Raw genomic sequence first — 19,751 nt, 5'->3', positions numbered from 1 at the left:
AGAGCTGTGACGAGGACAGGAGGCACCTGGCAGAAGGAAACTGAAGTTGTTAGCAGAAGCAGTGAGCCACAGGAGATACCTCCTGAGGCAGTAAGCTTGCAGAGGAGGTGTATATGAAGTAACTAAGCCATCCTCTTGGATGGTCAAGAAAAAATCTGAAAAGAGGTGGGGAAAACTGATTTAGTCAGATTATGGGTTTCACCACATCCAAGCTTGCAAGACTTCTTATATAGTCAGACCAATTCATTAATCAGGTTTTTTTCTCATCAGTTGAAAGACCCATATAAGCCCTAAACCGTGCTAAGCACTGGGTATACCATAATGGAAAAAACACAGTCTCTACCCTCCAGGAGGTCACAGAAGGAGCAGTTAGTACTATGATAGGAACAAGCACAGAGTACTAGGGAAACATGGGGGTGGGGGGCCCTGACTGCAGCTTTCATGGAATCAGGGAGGGCTCATCAGAGGAAATGGTGCCAAATGGAGACAGGAAGAATCTTTTGAGGGTGGCCAGAGTTGGTGACAGAGAATAGCATGTGAAATGGTCCCCAGGCAAGAGAGAGATTAGCAAATGGGGATAAGGATGTAGCTCAGTGAAAGGGAAATTGGCGAGAAATGGTGTAGAAAAGTAAGGGAGACCAGATCATGAAGGGCCTTGCGAATTATGAACAGAGGTTTGAGGGATGCGGAATCAGAGGGGGCAATGAGGAATCACTGAGGGCAAGTGACCGGTAAGTGTCTAAGCCTAAGCTGCATTTCTTCACTAAAAAAAGGAAAGAATTCCACCTGCCTCAATGGGTTATAATGAACATCAAGTAAAACTGTATGAGAAGAACTTTGTAAACTATAAAGCATTATAGAAATATGCTGTAATATTATTCCCTTCCCTCACTGGAAAAAATACAAAGTACCAAAAGTACATATTCTTTAAGAGGCTTATCTTGTAGAATTGTATTAAATTTGTCTTCCCTTCTTTGCTTTACAGATACGTATTCTCTCAGTATACATACTGTGTACGAGTTCTTCACCACTTAGCTTATACTGCTTTGATAAATGGGAAAAAAAAAGACACAGAGTGGGAAACCCAATAAAAAATACTGACTTTGACTGGGCAGGTTGTTGCTCAAAGGTCTCATGAAGCCCACCCTGACTTGCTTATTTAAATATACAATGGGCACAGCCCACCCGGGTCCCTCTTGGCCTGCTCTACTACTGGTTTTTCCATTATACATATTTGCTTTCCACACACCAGGAAATTTACTGTTTATTAGTTCTGCTATATAAGCTCCTTGGCAGCAGGAATCTTCATCTATTTTGTTAACTGATGGATCCCTGTATGTAGATGGGTGCTTGGCATTAATAGGTGCTTAAGAAACATTTATTGAATTCGTTGAACAAATAACCAGATGAAAGAGAATTTCAGAAATAAGAAATTTCAGAATTTCAGAAATTTTTGCTAGAGTTTAAATTTTTTAAATAATACATGGTGAATTGAAATTACAAAGTTAAGAAGAAACATTTGGAATGCATTTTCAAAAATCTAAAGCCTTACTCAACACTTTCTTTTATAATAAGGGTTCCCATTGTGTAGTATCCTGAGCCAGATGTCTTAACAGCCTATAGCTAGACATGCCAACAGACCCTATTTTCACAAATACTCAAGTGTTTACTGAATTCCAATTTCAGGAACTTATAGAGAATTTGAATACTGCTCTAGGGATTTTATTTGCCACCTTTACTGGATATGCCTCCCTCCTATTATGCCTGTGGACTTGTTTACAGGCAAGGAAGGAAAGGCCACTTCCACTGTTACTGTGCGCTGGTAAAAGTGACCATAAAAAAAAGATAAACGCTGACTTTATTACTTTTCTTCCCCATGAGGCACAGTTCTGGGACACATAAGGGGGAAGAGATGCCTCCATGTAAACAGAGAATGGAATGATGTGATTGGTTGTTAATAAAGCAAAAAGAGAGTCCCGGGCATGCTCCCTTCTCAGAGTCAGGGACCAGGAGTCTATCGGTTCTAAAGCAGAGTTTGCAACTTGGTGGTCCACAGACCACATCTGGCCCACACAGACGGGTGAGGTTTTGTCTATAAGTTTCAAGAGCTTTTTTGCCAACAAATTGCCCACATTTAAAGAACAGGTTTCTCAGACAAATCCAGAGCACCAACCTCCACTGAAAAGCCTGTCGGCAGCGGGCAGGCACTTCTGCAGGGTGACGTTTTGCGGGAACTGAAGGGGAGCTGCTTTGCAGTTCAGAGTCTCCCCTGGCCACTCTCCCTCCTGTGTAGCACTGGCCCCTGCAGGCACAAGGGACTGCGTAAAGACTGAGCACCTTTGGATGGAACAGAGACCGGTTCTGTTTATTTGTGCCCACTCTGCTGTTTGTATTTCTTAGGTCTGTTCTGACTCTTAGAAGCAGTAGAAATCAGTCCATTTCTACCAGTGTCCTTAGGCTTCAAATTTCAAGCCTCACATCACCCCTCACATCTGTCATAACCCTGGCTGGCATCCATCCTCTCATACTTCAGATGCCAATGATTTTTGGTCCCTTTATATTATCCTTAGAAGAAATTTTGAACTTGTTCACACTGAAGGCAGAAAGATAGATGAGAACTTCAAGAAGTTACAACTCAAATAAATAATGAAGTTCTTCGAATGATAATAGACAAGTAAGTAGGAGTTAGGGGTAGGGGTGTGGAACAGGTTTCTAAGGCTTCTATGGAGATCTAACATCATTCCTCATTACGGTATGTAAGAAAGAGGACCCCCCAGCTTTATGGTTCCAGGACTCCTTTCACAAACTGTCAAATGAACTAGATGATGATTTAATTTAAAAGATGATGAGACTTTTCTCTTAAACAGCAATACTGATGCTGACATGCCCCTGTTAAGGGTTCACTTTCTTGGGAACAAAGAAGAAACCAGCTCTCAAAATAGACGGAATCACATGTCCTATAATATTCCAGCTAGAGAAAAAACTAAATGTCAACAATCTGAAAGGCATTTATGTTTTACTTACCCTGTTTGAAACTGATATATCATGGCTGCTCAGTGGGGCCTGGGAGGACCGTCAACTTCATTTCTTTCTGCATACAGCCTGGGCACGTGACCAAAGTAGACTCTAAACCTTGAGTCTGTGGTCTTATCTTCTACAACTGCACTTGGTTAAATCAGAATCATTTAAACCAGGTTGATCACACACTGCTTTGTATATACTCCCATGCTAGGTCTACAGGCTCTTTGGGATGCAAAGATGAGTGATACCAATTCTGGGCCCACTACTCTACATGGCATTTTTATGTGAGTTAGTAAAAAAAAAAAAAAAAGAATTCCTCCTAGTGGATGTAGCCCCATCTACTGGGGTTTGGTTTGGTGAATAGAGCTCAGGCTGGATTCTAGCCACAAATCCTAGTCTTGATTGAGTGCCCTCTTGAAGGGGTCAACATGCCCACTCATACATGGTGGCCCTGCAAGTCCTAGTCTTTGATCTCAAAATTAGAATCTAACAGTCAATGAGGCAAGTGGTTCAAGGGAGGGATTCTAGAAAGAAAGCACCCAAAAAAGGACCAGGGCAGGGGAGCACAGGGGCATATTTATAAAACATGATGAGATTCAGTATTGCTAGGTTTTATATACTATTTACATAAAATGATGTGAAAGAGTGGTAAGGCTTTAACAGTGCACTGGGCCCAGGACGTGGAAGGCACTGAAGGCCATGCTCACAGTTCTGTTTTCAGTCCAGCAGCTGCTGTCTCAAGTGTTCTCAAGCAGGAGCTAGTGATAAAGGTTAACAGCCAACAATTGAATGCTTACTGTGCTGTGTGCCAGGCATTTTGTAAGCTCTGGGCATGCATTATATTATTTACCTCCCATAATAAACCTGTGAAATATGTACTGTTTACCTCCATTTCACAAATTAAGAAATTGAGTTCAGAAAGATTAATGTTTGCATAGCTATGTAGGCTAATAAGTGGGAGAGCTGAAGTTAGGCCACCTTGTGATTTCAAGGTCCCTAAATATTAGTGTTTTCATTTGGCAATTCAGAGAGTTACTTTGGCAACTGTGGGTATAATGAATGGAAATGGAGAGACAAGGGGAGAAAGACTATGGCCGTGTTTTGCTGAGAGGTCATGAGGACCTGAAGTGACAGAGGAGTAGGGAAGGAGAAAGCTAATTTGACTGACATTTCAGAGGAAGAGTATTTCAGACTTAGTAACTGGCTGTTCAGAAGAGGGAGTGTTGATAGCACAGGTTTTAAAGTGGGTTTTAGAGCAGAATGGTAGCTCTAGAGATAGAAGTACAAAAAAAGCAGGAGGGGGTTTCCATGGACAGTTGAGCTGGAGGGCTGTTCAGGTGAAGATATCTGGGAGGCATGATGGCTGGAGTGCCAGCAGCCACGTTATGGCAGAACAGAGAGGCAGGGTTTGGTGATGAGGTAGGGCAGACACAGGAGACAAGCATCATGGTTAACTTTTCCTGCCTGTGATGAAAAATGCTGAGACATAAACAGTTTGGTAAGAACAGGAAGGATTCCATCTTAAAGCTAAAGTTCCATTATAAAAATCAGGAAGTTAGGAAGTAAGATTCCTCACATATTCTTCAGCAAACAGACAGTAACTCAATCCACTCTGGGGGTGGGGCAGGCCATCTTGATTGATATATTCTCAGAGGGAAGCTGCTATCCTGGAGAGGAACTAATTTCTTGTGTTAAATTAATTTTGCCAAATTACCTAGAGGATTGATAATAGAAGAGAAAAGACTTAGTGTCTCTCACTGGAGGTAAGCATTTTGAGGCCACTTTACAAGTCTATACCCCCTGGCCCTTTGAAAAATCCTTAAAAGAGGGAACCCCCCAGCCTTTTAGCATTCCTCCTCTCTGAGGATGCCCACACTTTTTCTTTCTTTAAGTGCATACCTTTAAATAAAGCTTTCTCACTGCTCAACTTACTGTGTTCTGTCTTTTTGCTATTTCATTCTATTTCCAAGTCTCCATTTTACCCCTGATAAGTAGGGAGGGGCTGCTGAGAGCTCAGATTTGGGCTGCAAGTTGCAGTAGCCTGGGTGACCCGGAAGGAACTGCAGTTGCAGAAGCCTGCCTGAAAACCTCCCTTCTTTGGGGAGTTCTCAGAACATAATCTCACTCCATCCCGTGCTCCACGGTTCCTCCAAATTGTGGGGTGGTAGGGGCTAGTCCCCATGCAGTGCAGATCCAAGTGGACAGGGGATGCCAAGTGACCCTGGCTTTATGAGATGGCAAGGGAATCTGCCCAATACCAAGAAAATGTTTAGCAAACTGTCCATCTGTACCTGTGCATTTTCCTGCTCTCAGCCTCCTGCAAGTCTGCTGCCATTCGTTTCTACTCTCGTTCTAACGAATTCCTTCCTTACCTAGACTCTTCTGACCTGCTTGAAAATTCTTTCTCGTTCAGCATCAAGAACCGTCCCCGTCCAGGCTGAGGTTTCACCTGGTGTGCAGGGACACGTGGTGTTCACCTCTCAGACACAGCTGCCCAGCAACAGTGGCTTTGTTGAGCCTGAAGAGCCTCTCTCTGGTCATTCTGTGTGAGTCTAAAGGTTTAGTTTGTCTAAATACTATAGCTGTGTCTCTGTTACTATCAGCTAACATACTTCCTTTCTGATATAAATATTATATGTATTTTCACTAAAATAATGAATACTTAGTTATGATTACCCTAGTTATTTTCATTGATATTCATAACTTACAGAAACAGGATTGAGGATTCTCTGTCATTCTACTGCACTTCTGTAGCCACATACATGAACAAAGGAGTTTTGTTCTTTCATGAAGTGCTAAAGTTGATATAAAGTAGGTAAGGGTTTTTGAACAATTTACTCAAAGTTTAGGGAAGGAGGAAATGTTTCAACTCCAGGGAAATCAGAAGTATTTAAAAATAAAAGCACCCTGACTTATTGCTGGGAAGAAGGCTTAGGAACAAAAAAAGGGCTTTATATTTAGAAATACGAGAGCTGGTATTCATATTTTTCTAAAAAATGGTTATCAAAAGAAATCTATTGCTAACTACATGATGTGGGATTCTAGACTTTGTAAAGATTGAGGTAAACACAAGGCAATTTAGTTGGCCACAAATCCAATCCCACCCCCAAATGGGTCACATAAGGAAGAAAAGTGGAGAGAGCCTTCAGCTACATTTGATGTGTAATTCAGAAGGGTTGTTATTCTACTGTCAAATGAGATTCAGAGGAGCTGCATGATGGGAGCCACCCTCTCATGACATTAACAAACAGAGAACATCAGAAAGCAATGCGCTGAAGATTCTGGAGAGAAAAAAGGCTGCAGAACTAGGCATGTTGGGCCTCCCGAAGAGGAGGTCCAGGTGGGAGAGAAGTCACCATTCTCTCCCAGTTAGGTGCCCTTTACCAACCCCTGTCTTCCAACATCTGTATTCAGTATTAGGAGTGAGCCCCTTATATGAGGAATAAGATCACTCCCGTGATTAAAGCCCTCCAAACTCACTTACTTCTGAGCCTTTGCACATGCTCTTCCTTCTGCCTGGCTTCCTGTCTCCTAGGTCCTCAAAAGCTTGGTTTCTCTTCATTTCAGTATTATCTCCCCAGAGAAGCCTGCCCTAAATGCTTTTGGAGTCAGAAGTGGTTTTGTTTCAAATCTTGGTTCCACCTCAGAGGATCATTCTGACCTTGCTTCAGCCTCTTCACACGTAAAGTGAAATAGCTCCTTGACAGTTGCTGTGAGAATCAAATGAAGCAAATCACAGGAAGCAGTTTGAATGGTGCCTTTAACTTTCTGTTCTCAGAGTGACCCATAAATATTATTTGTCATCTCTACTATTTAATGTATCTATCATAATCTTAAATTATTTTAGCTATTGATTTTTTTCTTATTTACTGGCTACTTTCCTCACACAAGAATATGGGTTTTATCAATGACGAGATCTTGGCTTTGATTTTGCCATGTTGGGGGATTCTGACAGTACCAGGCCCAGGTTGGCACACAATAAATAATTTGTTGATTTTAATAGGGGAGAAACAATATGGCAAAGCAAGAAGTGACTTTTCAGTAGTCTAGTCCTGACTCTTCCACCATGTGTGTCACTTTGGGGACGTTTGGGGCCTCAGTTCCTCTGTAGTATGATACTATATATAGTTTTGTTAATTTTATAAGGGTCCAACATGTGAAGAAGTAAACTATTATGTATCGCTCAGCAGGGGGCAGCAGCGTGTCAAAAATACATATGCAGCTCTAAGGCCCAGGGGTTCTCTCATTTCCCTTTAACTGAAAACTTGTATTTAAATATTCTGTCAAGTCATTACGTCCCGAAGATAAGGAAATATCTGGTATCTTCAGAGAAATGATATATGAACTGTTTTTTCCTCCTGTAAAAAATGGACTTTTTAAACTCAAGGATCAAGGAAAAGTCATTTTTGCCTTCTGATTTCACTTCCAAATGGGAAGCAGTCACGGAGCCAGTAACTGATCTGATTTAAGGATCCTGGTGGTGGCGGTGATAACATTTCCGGTTCCACTGCTTATGAGGTCTGTGACCTTTGGGATGTCGGGAATAAGCAGTGAAAGGTAATTTATGTAGAATATTTAATTCTCACACCAACTCTGTAAGTCAGGTATTAAAACACCAAATAGTGACAGATTCAGTCATCTGCCTGAGATCATGAAGCTGAGATATATAAACCCAGATAGGAAGCTTTTAACTATTATGTTATATTTTAAGAAATCACTTGGTTTAAAAGCAAATGAGAGATTATATGAATTGCTTGTGAATAAATGAAAACCCAAAAGGAAGGAATATTTTCCTTCTTGCCTGAAAAATGATATCATTAAATGAAAGGTTCAGTATTCAGTTAACCCAGTATCTGGAAGTTCTGCCAGAAGTAATTCAAGAGAGTTTGGGAGTCCTTCTGAGATAGACTCTCTCTCTCTCACACCGTCATCCTTTCTTATTTTGTTTATGTTGTTTATATTTAGAACATGATTCAGCTGACCTTATCCTCATGGACATATTATTCTGAGTAATTTCTCATCTAAATCTGTATCTTTCCCTTCTCTGTTCTCAGACATTCTAGTACCTTTTTCTCCTTTTTCCTCAGTTCAAAACGTTGGCAATATTCAACAGTTCAAGTATTAACATTTCCATCTAGAAATCCCATAGTAAAGGGAAATACATGCCAATAAGAAAGGGAAAACATGCAGGAAGGGGATACAGGGAGATTTCAAGAATTTGGAGAGAAGACAATCCAGCTTGTAGAGCTTATGCAGCACAGTAGGGGCCACATACGTTCATACACCCCAACAGAAACCCACTGGTGATTACGCAATGACCTATTTGGACTTCTATGAGCAAAAGCCTATTATTTGAGAAGGTTCTTTATTCAAAGTCCATCTTTAAAGAACACCCATAAGGTTCCTTTGTATTTTCAAATATGACTGCATGCTCAGAACAAGCAGGCCTTCTAGATTTATATGACTGTGAATGTCAAGCAGACCTATCGTTTGCCTGCCTGGCATTGGTATTGTACTTTCCTAGTTACACACTCCCACTCTCCTGGAAGATGATTAACACCATTTACTCTCTCCTTAAAAATCCCTAAGGAAACTCTTCCACCATGTGTATTTGCCATTCATGGTCCTGATGCCTAATTTACTGATCAAAGTGAAGCATTCAAAGGAGGATGTCCATGGACTCTCCACACCATGTGGACCCACATACTCAGCCTTCTCATCGGCCCATTTTAGGCTCATTTATTCCCCGCCTCTCACCTATTCAAAGACAGTCCTTCTGAAACTCCCTGCTCTCCTCTACATCATCAATTTTTTTTCCTTGCTACTGGGTTACTCTCATCTACATAAAAATATGCTATTTCTCTGATATTAAAAAAGCCCTCTCTTGACCCAATTTAGTTTGTGGATGAGCATTCCCTTATTCTGCTCCTCTATGGAGAAAAAAATATTAAAATTTATATATTTATCATTTCTAGTACTTCCCATGTTCTCTCTTAAATTCATTCCAACTGGTCTTGCAGGCTGACAGCTGCACTGAAACTGTTCTTGTTAAGGTCATCAATTGACCTTCACCTTGATAAACACAATGGCCACCTCAGTTCTCATTCAAATACTGACTTCTACCTCCTTCTCCACACAGTTTTTTCACTTGATCCCAGGACCTCACAATCTCCTGTTTTTCCTCTTACTGCACTGACTATCTCTTTCACCAGAGCTACCCAAATTGGAGACACTTAGGCCTCAGTTCCTGGCGATCTGTCCAAAACTTTCTCTTTTGGTGAACTCATCTATGGTTTTTGTTAACATCTATATGTTGAAAACTCCCAAATTAATATTTCCAGGGCAGATTTTTTTCTCCCCTAAACTCCAGATTCATATAGCCTCCCACTTGGATGTCTAGTTAACATCTCAAACTTAACATGTTCATAAATAAACTCGTAAATTTTCTACGAACCTGCTCCACTCTCATTTTTCTCCCTTTAAAGGAGGGAAAAATCAAGTCATTTGCTCAGGCCAAAAACCTTAGAATGCTTGAGCTTTATTTTGCTTGCTTTTGCTCTCTCTATATTCTCTCTCACTCCCCATCCTAACCATCAGGAAAATCTTCCGGTTCTACACTTAAAATCTACACAGAATATGACCGTGCCTCACCACCCCCACCACTGCCATCTTGGTCTGAACTACTATTATTTCTCACGTGAATCACAGCAATACCTTCCTAAGTCAGCCCTCTGCTTCCACTCTTACTGGTCCAACAGTCTATTATTGACATCCCGGTCAGAAGGAGTCATTCAAAATTTAAGTCAGATCTTGTCACTTTTTAGCTCAAAATCATTCATCACTCTCCATTTCACTCTGAGTAAGAGCTTTTGTCCTGTTATCCAGATTAAAAGCTTCTAGGATGCCATATGATCTGTCCCCTATTATCCCTCCACACTCATTTCCCATTTATTCTCCCCTTGTTCACTTCATTCTAATCATACTCACTTGGATGTTCCTGAAACATAAGGCGTGCTCCTGCCTCAAAGACCTTTCTTTCCTCCTTCCTGGAATTCTATTTCCACAGGGATCTCATTGCTAACACCGCACCCCCTAGAAGCCTTTGCTCATCTCTGCCACCTTCTCAATGAGGCTCACCCTTACTACCATTAAAGAACACTATTAACACACCCCTTCCCTGCCACTTCTGTTCTCCTTTACGTGGTTTCATATTTCCTTTACTCATTGCACTTATCACTTAATTAATTATACAATTTGCTTATTTCCATATTCATTCTTTCCTTTTTGCCTTTCTCTACTGATACATAAGCTTCATGAGGAATTGAATTAGTATAATATGTAGAATGGATAATGAGATAATGTAAAATAAAAAAAGTAGTAAATTCAATCCAGCAGAAAGATAGCATGTCATTACGATATTGGGTATATAACCTAGTAAATCAATTCAAAAAAAATTTACTGAGATGATAGGAAATAAATGAATAAGGGAACATATGATTCACTAGTTTGTAAGAAAAGGGGTAGGTTTAAAAAGTCCCATTAAAAGAAGGGACTTGGTTAGTGAGCCTGTATTAGATAGAATTTTCCTATAAGTACCACTGAAAAGCCCGAGAGTTTGCCATCCAGAAACCAAATCAATGAGCACAGTTGATGAGCACAGTCTCTTTGGTTCAACACCTAACTTTTAACGTCAGGAAAAGCATACCAAAAAAGGGCAGAGATGGTGAAGAAATGAATATTGCTCAAGTTGGGTTTATAGAGCATGTGCATTTCTAATCAAGATGATGACTTAATTAAGCTTAGTTTTAATTTTTATCAAAGTTCCACATGAACTAAAGAAGCCAATAATTAGTTCTCTTGAACTTCTTATAAAATAAAGCAATTCTTCCAATCTCTCCCTTTTCCCATTCCCATAGCCAGTCTTGAATTCTCCACATTCTGATCTGCTCCAGACTAGACTGTTGCTATCTAGGACACCTATCTTGGTGGAACTGCCCCTTAGGAGACCCCTTTCATTTCTCCCTATGGATATCTGCTGCTTCCTGAACTTCACAGCTTTTTCTTTCTTGTTTTATTTTCTTACACTGATGGAGCACCCAAGAAAGGGGGCATAGGAAAGAAATTTTTTAAATCTTCATGTATGAAAATGTCTTTATTATACTCTCACATATTATTTATAACTTTGGTAAAACTTTTTTTTACCAAATTAAGAATTAAGAAACAACTGTACCATGAGAATTTTGAAGGCATACTCCACTGTCTTCTATTTCTTGTGTTGTTATAAAGAAGTCCTATACTATTCTGATTCTTAATCCTTTGAATATGTCTTCCTGAAGATTTGAGAATCTTTACTTTGTCATGATGAAACTTTAGAAAATTGGTGACAAAGAAAATATCCTCAAATCGTTCTTGGTACAGGGATCTTTCAATTTTGAAACTCATGTTCATCAGTTCTGGGAAGTTTTCTTGAGTTAGTTATCTAACTTTTCTCTACTCTATTTTTTATCTTGTATCTCTTTCTGGAACTCCTGTTTGAATGCTGGACTATTATGAATGGCATTACAATTCCTCTATTTCTTGTTCTCTTATTTTCATCCCTTTATTCTATCATGTTCCTTTCAGGAAGATTTCATTTTTTTAAGATTGGGGCAGTAAAAAAGCTGATTGGCAACGAAGCTTGTCAGCTGTAGTCTTTAATGTAAGATTCTCTGGTGGAGCTGATTCCTAGGAGCATTCTTAATTTCAGCAACCTCAGGTCTTCTTTCCTGTGTCAATCTAACTTGTAAACAGATTTTTATAGTTTTAGCTTTATTCCTACTTTCTGAAATACTCAATGTCACCACTGCCTTTTAAGAGTTCTGCACTGCCAATCTGGTGCTTCTCAGCTTCTCCCACTGTTAGCCTCAGCTTTCTTGGAGTCTCCTAAACCATCTGCTTCCCTGCCTCCCAAGTATTATTGCTGTTATTTCCTATTTTGTTTTTTTGTCCTTTTGACCTATGTCTCCTTCTTTAAAAAAATCATTTAACTGTCATTTTATTTGAGTATCGAAAACGAACAGATCTTAATGGTTGCATTTAATCTGCCATCTTTAACTGGAAGTCCTGTTTGCAATTGTGATTTTTAAATGTTTGAAATGATTCAGAGAATCTAATTTACTACATTTATAGGTTTGATTTATTAGACTTATAGGAGGTGTTCAAGTGCTTAGAAAGTACTGGCTTATTACATTTTAAATTTGCCATTAGGCATTTACAGTGTTTGTTAAAAATCATATAAAAATCATGGTTTGTTAAAAAATCATTGTTACATGTAGCTTGAAATCTTGAAAGAAGTTCATTTATCTAAGTGTGTAAATGACAGTAAATTTTAAGAGCATTTAATCTTTAAATTTATGAGTTAATGGAATCAAGTAACTATATTTTTATACAAAAATACCCATACTTTGGAGTTGTACTGAAATGTTAAGGAAAAACTATGCTTTCTAATTAATATTCAGTTTATGAAAGTAATATATTTTAACAAAAATAACTTTGAATTATTTTTTTTACAAGATAACCTTTCCTCCTGACTAAAAACCTAATTAATGAAACTGGAAGACATTATGCTGACTAAAATAAGCCAGACACAGTAGAATAAATATTACATGATCCCACTTATATGAGAAATCTAAAATAGACTCATAGAAGCAGAGAATAAAATGATGGTTACTAGGGGCTTAGGGAAGCTATTAGTCAAAGGGTACAAAGGTTATTCAAAATGAATAAGTCCTGGAGATCTACTGGTCAATATAATACATATAGTTAAAAAGAGTGTATTGCATACTAAGAACACTTTCTAAGAGGTTCTTATCATAAAAAATAAGTAAAGAAAACTTTTGGAGGTAGTAGATATTTCTGGCATAGATTATGGTGATGATTTCCCAGGTATGTACTTATTTCCAAATCCATCAAGCTGCATTCATGAAATATGTACAGCTTTTTGTGTGTTAATCATGCCTCAAGTTTTTTTAAGAAAAACATAAGTGATAGGAATAAATTTTAAAATAGCATAACTATATCATGACATAGAAATATGGAAACTATGGAAATGGAACTTTGTTTTGGTGAAGCACCCCAAGGCTGAACACTGTGGAGTAGGTAACAAATGCCTGACAGGCATCAAAAAGTTTATACGTAAGATGCCAAGGGAGAATTTCTTTGGAGCAAGTGGTCAGGATATTGTGCTTCCACCTCACCCCACATGGTCTGGGGCAAGTTTCTTCCTCATGTCACGTCAAGTGAGTCATCAAGGGGCCTCTTTAGCGAAACCTGGCTACAGCTGCCTGGCCAGAGAAAGAGTTGGAGGCTGTACAGGCACTGAACTGTACTTCCACCGGTGGCAGAGCAAAGCATTCTACTTTTTGTAGACCAGATACTATGGTAGGTAAGATGCCATGGTAGCTAATTCCCCAGAGTTGTTTGAAAAGGGGTCTCGTGCAAGAAGTCCACCTAGCAAATGAAAGGAAACCACAAACGATACCTGAGGGGCTGGCAGTTTGAAGTAATTGTGTGAGGTTAGATATCCTCCGGTATAATCTGTAGAACTCCACAGAAAAAGTACATCCACTATCTGAAATGAATATCATAACAAAAGAAGTCAAATAGCTTGTTGGTTCTGTTTTTAGTGTCCACCAAAAAAAATAGTGCTCCCTTGTTATTTCATCAGCAAAAGACTTTCATAGACTAGAAAGAAATGAAATATTGTTTAACTATGGCTGGACATTGCTTGTCATGTCCAAATGTCACCAAAAAGGCCCCTGGAAAAGTCAAAGGTTTCTATTTTTCTCTCTTCTATCCCAATTTTCTCTAATAAATTTCCAATTTGTTTTGTGGCTAACTTTGTAACTAATTCTACAGACTTCTCCAAAGTCTCACTGTATCATAAATTAGTGATTCCTTCATAAAATAAGCCTGCTGGTTAAGAAACAGGTTTAGCGTTATTTTCTAAATACAGGAAATACAACGCTGCCATTAATTCATGTCTTTATTTCTATTTTATGAAATGTATTTTTCTAACTTTGTTATTATTAAGCTTTACTCATAAACTCAATAAGGAATTTGGCTTTTGAAGATTAGCAAAGGCCAAGTTGAAATGCTGTAAAAGACTCCTTTTTTAAAAATAATAGTATTCTATTCTGTCAAATACCATCAAGAAGAAATTATAGTAAGATTCTACAAAGGCAGGGACATTAGTATTTTGTTCATCATGCTAGATAACCATAACACAGAATAAGTATGGGAAAGAATTTTTCATTGTCCCCAAGTTTGCTCTTAGCTGTCAAACAGAACAAGTATCTGTTTTCAGCTTATATTAACTTTTATACTTCCACACAATCTTGACTTACTTAATAGGTCTTTGCTATTTTTATTTCTCTCCAAGTGAACCACCCTGAGTTTTGAAAAACAACATTTGGTTTTCTATACATTAAAAAAATCTGTCTTGTCTTTTTTATCAATTATTTTTATAAGTTACCTAATAACATTAGAAAATGTATCAGTCACTGGCTGGAAAATGTTAAAGTTTCTCATTTTTTTTCCATTCCAGCAATTCCTTTGAGAATCTATCTAAATATTGTTATCTTAAAGTGAATAAATATGACATTAAATATATTATAATTTCACTTTGTTCATCTGTTCTCATGTTCATATTAAAAAAAAGATATTTGCTTCTAGAAGTTTCTACTAATGAAATGAGAAATATAAACAAGAAAAATCAAACAATGTTAATAGAAATAAAGTAAATGTTTTAAAGAGTTCTTAAAAAACAACAACAACGTATACCACAAAATCAAAATGTTACAGACAGCTAACATAACTAGCACTCTCGTCTTAAAGTCAAAGGTTAATAATTTCTGGTACTTACTCGATAAAAGGGCCACTATACAAATACCCAAACCCACTGTTGTTTGCCATAGATATTACCATTTTGTTAATTTCCATGCTTCAGTTGCAGGACTCTGGTTTCTTGAACTAATGATTGACATTTTAAGTAAATGAGAAATGGAAATATAGAAAGCAGGATTTCAGAAACTCACTTCACAGCTTCATAGGTAATGAACATATTTCCTTGGAATTCAGCTGTCTGCAGCAGTAGGTTGGCAAGTTCTCTTTCAAACATTCTTGCTATTTCACTGGGTTTATTTCCACCCCAAATTTTAAATCTCTAAGTACAGAGTGCCATTGAATAGCACCATTTCTTCTCCATCTTTAGCAGACAGTCGAAGTGAGAAGTCTACACCTTCCCACTTGTCTCCCTCTGACTAATTTTAAGAAGCTTTTAAAACTGTGTAAGACAGTGGTAGCCAAAAGAATGCAGAAACAAAGATGTGTTTTAGGTTCAAAAGAGCAAGTTATTCATTTACTCAAGCAAAGTTCTGGGAAATATTTAGCTTCTGAAATTAGACACATTTAGCAGTCTAGAGAACATTTAAATAAGTTGGTCCCATATTGTTCTACACCAAGTATTAGTTTCAATGATATTACATTTTCTGAAACCAAACATACTGCTTCATAAAAAAAAAAACAGATATAATGTTTTACAGGCAAGCAAGTGTTGTCCAGAATGTGGAGAAATCAGAATCCTAATGCATTGTAGGTGGGACTGTAAAATGGTGCAGCCACTATGGGAAACAGTATGGAGGTTTCTCAAAAAATTAAAAATAGAACTACCATAATAAGATCCAGCAATGCTACTTCTGGATATATATATCCAAAAGAATTGAAAACAGAGTCTCAGAAAGATATTTGTCCACTCATATTCAGAGCAGCACTATTCACAATACCCAAGAGTTGGAAGCAACCTAAGTGGTCATTAACGGATGAGTGCATAAATGCAATGTGGTATAGACATACAATGGACCATTATTTAGCCTTAAAAAGAAAGGAAATCTTGTCACATGCTATAATATGGATGAACCTTGGGAACTTCATGCTAAGTGAAATAAGCCAGTCACAAAAAGACAAAACTATATATAATTCCAGTTTATGAGGTATCTAAAATGGTCAACTTCACAGAAACAGAAAGTAGCATGGTGGTTACTGAGGTTTAGGGTGAGGGGTAAAGGGAAAAACTAAGTTTTATGGGTACAGAGTTTTGGACATGCAAGATGAAGTTTTTCAGATCTATTTCACAACAATGTGACAATACTTAACACTACTGAATTGTACTCTTAAAAATGGTTAAAATGATTTAAAAATATACAATGTTTGGAAGGATCTTTACTTAAATTATTCTCTGCTTATCATTCTGTGCACTTAGAATCACAGCTGCCTGTAGCTCATACACAGAAAATGCTGCTTGTGAGTCTAAGTATTCCACCCTAACTCATGAATACTGATTTTATGCAGCTGGCTAGAAGTGCATGGTCAGTCAGAATGCACACACTTCTGCTGTGGGCCTAGAATGACCACAGCACCTGGACTGATGCCACAGACCAATGAAACATTTTGGAATTTTAACCAATCATTACAACCTCAAACTTCACTGAATGGAAGAAATTAACAGCTCATGAAGGCTAAATTATAGAATACTAAGAACATAAAGCACCACGATTAAGGTAAACTCAGGCTGAGTTTGAATCTTGACTTCCTTTCTTAGAGCCTGTGTGACTTTGGACAGATTACTTAACCTCTCTAAGCTTTAAGCTTTTGTTCTCTCACCCTTGTCATATCCGTACAATGACAAGGTTGTAATTATGTTCTAGGGTTCTCAGGAGCAGTGTTATCAGATGAAGCATGTACATGCTTACTCTAGTGCCTGGCATGTAATGAACACTGAAATCTTGGCTATTGTTACACATTTTTTGGAAGAAATATCTGAAGCTAGAAATTTTTCTTCTCAGTATGCTGAGAAAATAAATCAAACTGTTTTAGTGAGTTACTAAAACCAGGTTTTATAATTAGTTTGATTTTATAGATTACTTGGCTCCTTCAAATATTGAGGTATTAAGTATTCAAATGTTAATTCCACCCTAACTCATGAATTTTTTGCTATTTTTACCTCCAAACTCTATGACATCTTGTAGAGTAGCAAGAGAGTTTGGCATCAACATGAGGTAATGGAAAAAACACTAAATTTGGAGCAATGATCTGACAAATAGGTATGCTGTTGATTACTAGTATGTTACATTGGACACATATGTACACTTTACATCTTTGGGTCAGTCTTCTCATACGGAAAATTAGATTAATTTCTATTAAGACCTTATAAGTTAAGTGTCATCAACTGTAATCATGCTTACAAAAAACCCTAACACTAGACAAACATAAGTAGAAAGTTCTTTAGAGGAATTTGGTCATTAAAATGTATAAATATCTATCCAGCTAGAGCATGTATATTATTAGTAACTGTTCTTTGTAGAACCATTGTCTTGGGAAAAACAAGTGTTAGCCAATTATGAGCAGATTTGCTTTCATGGGTAAAAATATTACCTTTGTCTCCTACATGGACCCAAAGTGCAAACTCAGCTGGGCTATTAATTGCTTAACCCAGTAGCTTGGTTTTGGAACAGGTTGTTCTTCTAAGATTTCCATTCTGGTCACTGCTTGTTCCAGATTCCTACAATCTTTGGGCCTTTCAAGCAGAGACTGAAATAGATTCTAAGTGATTTTTATTAGCAGTGCTTTTTCTCCATTTTTCATTTATGGAAATAGATGCCACGCAGAGATGGAAGGTTCAATAGTTGTGTAAGGAAGGTACATTTACTTAATAACTCTCACATGATTTACAGAAGTCAGGAAAACAGCCATTTAGACATGATATTCAGTTTTGGATACCAAAAAGCTATCATGATCAAAGGATAATACAATAGCTATCATTTGATTGCTTCTCCTGTGCTGGTCAATTCTAAGCTACCTACTAGATTGCTTAACTTAATCTTTACAACAATGTTGAGGCAGCTTTGTTCTATTCATATTATATTTACAAAAACTAAGGTATAGAGAGGTAAAGAACTTGTCTAAGGTCACACAACTAATAAATGATTGAGCCAAACTGTGAGCTCAGTCCACCTGACCCAGAGCCAGCCAACTAAGCAAGAAGGCTTTACAACCTTCCCTGAACACTCAGAGACAACCAGAGATGGAAAAGTGGGTACTTGCCCCACTTAGGCCTAAGATCATCTGTTCGTTTTATTTAGCTAGAGGCTGGCAGGCTTAGAAAGCAGTGGGGCCAGGGCTAACCCTGGCTTAGGTAAGATGAAATGACACACAGGAGAATCAGAAGTTTGCAGACTTTCAAATGCCAAGGGACAGCAATAACAGGATGTCAGACAAGAAGGGGTGAGTTTCATTTGGTTACTGTGTAACAGACCATAGCCACAATAGGGAATTGCAGCAACAGGCAAGCTGCAATCCAGAAATGTGGTCTCGGGCAAACCAGGAACCCAGAGTCAGCTGAAAAATTCTGGAATCTAAATAGTCATGTCTAGGGACAGGCAAAGGATGACAGTCGGCTTCAGGACCTATGAGACATCAGTCTAAGTCAGCATTAAAGGAGGTGGCATTTAAGGTTTGTTATATTTTCTTTCTGTGCAAGAAAAAGACTGAGATTATCTAGGTGGTAATTAAGGTAAAATGTTTCACCATAGAAATGTTTGAGTTCAGATGGTGGCAGGAAAAGGATAGAGAGTAAACAGTAGAGAGTAAATGGGAAGATATACAACCTTGATGATAAGGACAATGCAAACACCATGTTAAGTACTACTGAGCTGATGACTGTGTAGCCAGAGGTGCTAAGTATTTTGTTAACTAATGAATTTAGTATTCAAGGGTCCAGAATTCAGATGCAAGTGGGATGATGAAATTAATGTTTTACAAATTCACAATTGATCTATTTTATAACCACATTAAATTTGTAAGCTTTTCTCCTCCCCATCTTTCTTTTACATTTTGAAAATTATATATATATAATTTATATATATATATATATATAATTGTGTGTGTATGTACATATATACACATATATACACACATAAAATTATATATGTACACACACAGGGTATATATACTAAATTTTTGCTTCCTTAAAATGTGCATAAGGGAGCTATGCTGATGTATGGGAAGAACTATGATTTGTATTTCTGAACCATATTGAACTGTGTATATTCTACAGTTCATATAGCTTCTTCCAGAGTGATCATATATGTATCCACATTAATTTGTAACATTAATAGGAAAATTATTTTATCAATCCAAGTATTTCTGCTTTAGGTAATCATGCTGTAGAAGTCAGTGTAGCCCGGAAACAGAACATAAAGAATACTCTGAGTATACAATTAATAACATTAAGTTACCACAAAGATAGCAATTGCAAGAAGCAGCTACTAACTCTAGAGCTGAGGAGCAAATGGAAGTCGTTGGAGTTATTAAAAAATAGGAACTTAGAGAAGGGGTGCTGCTAGAATGAACCCTGGTTGCCAAGCAGACAAGAAGTTTCCTATCTCTTCCAGCCTTTCAGCTTCTCCCTCTGGCGCCCCCTATGGGCACAGCCTAAGTACCAGTTGGAAAGGGGAAACTGAGTTGTAAAGAACCAACCCAGCCTCATAAAGCTGAGCCCAGAAGGGTGGGTTTGGTTCTCAGAGTATAACTTAAAAAGTAGCACGTGTAAAAATATGTTCAATGTAATTTATCATTTAATAAAGGAAATCATATAATTTAACTGTGTGATTTGAAAATCTGCAGATTAGTTTCAA

At 37.9% G+C, this 19,751-nt stretch overlaps 1 protein-coding gene across 4 annotated transcripts in view; it reads right to left on the bottom strand.

Moving 5' to 3' along the window:
* OXR1 (oxidation resistance 1) overlaps window positions 1-19,751 on the bottom strand; it is a 481,493-nt gene that overhangs the window by 173,513 nt on the left and 288,229 nt on the right. For 2 of the 4 annotated variants that reach the window (XM_073229956.1, XM_073229957.1), the window contains exon 4: window positions 13,541-13,630. The exons of the other annotated variants lie outside the window; for them this stretch is intronic. In XM_073229956.1, coding sequence (XP_073086057.1) covers window positions 13,541-13,630 — 90 coding nt within the window. The remainder of the gene's footprint in view (window positions 1-13,540; window positions 13,631-19,751) is intronic. 4 annotated transcript variants of the gene reach the window in all.

Source organism: Manis javanica, chromosome 2, assembly GCF_040802235.1.
Source record: "Manis javanica isolate MJ-LG chromosome 2, MJ_LKY, whole genome shotgun sequence".
Classification (NCBI taxonomy): Eukaryota; Metazoa; Chordata; class Mammalia; order Pholidota; family Manidae; genus Manis; species Manis javanica.
This window is presented reverse-complemented; position numbering and strand designations above follow the sequence as displayed.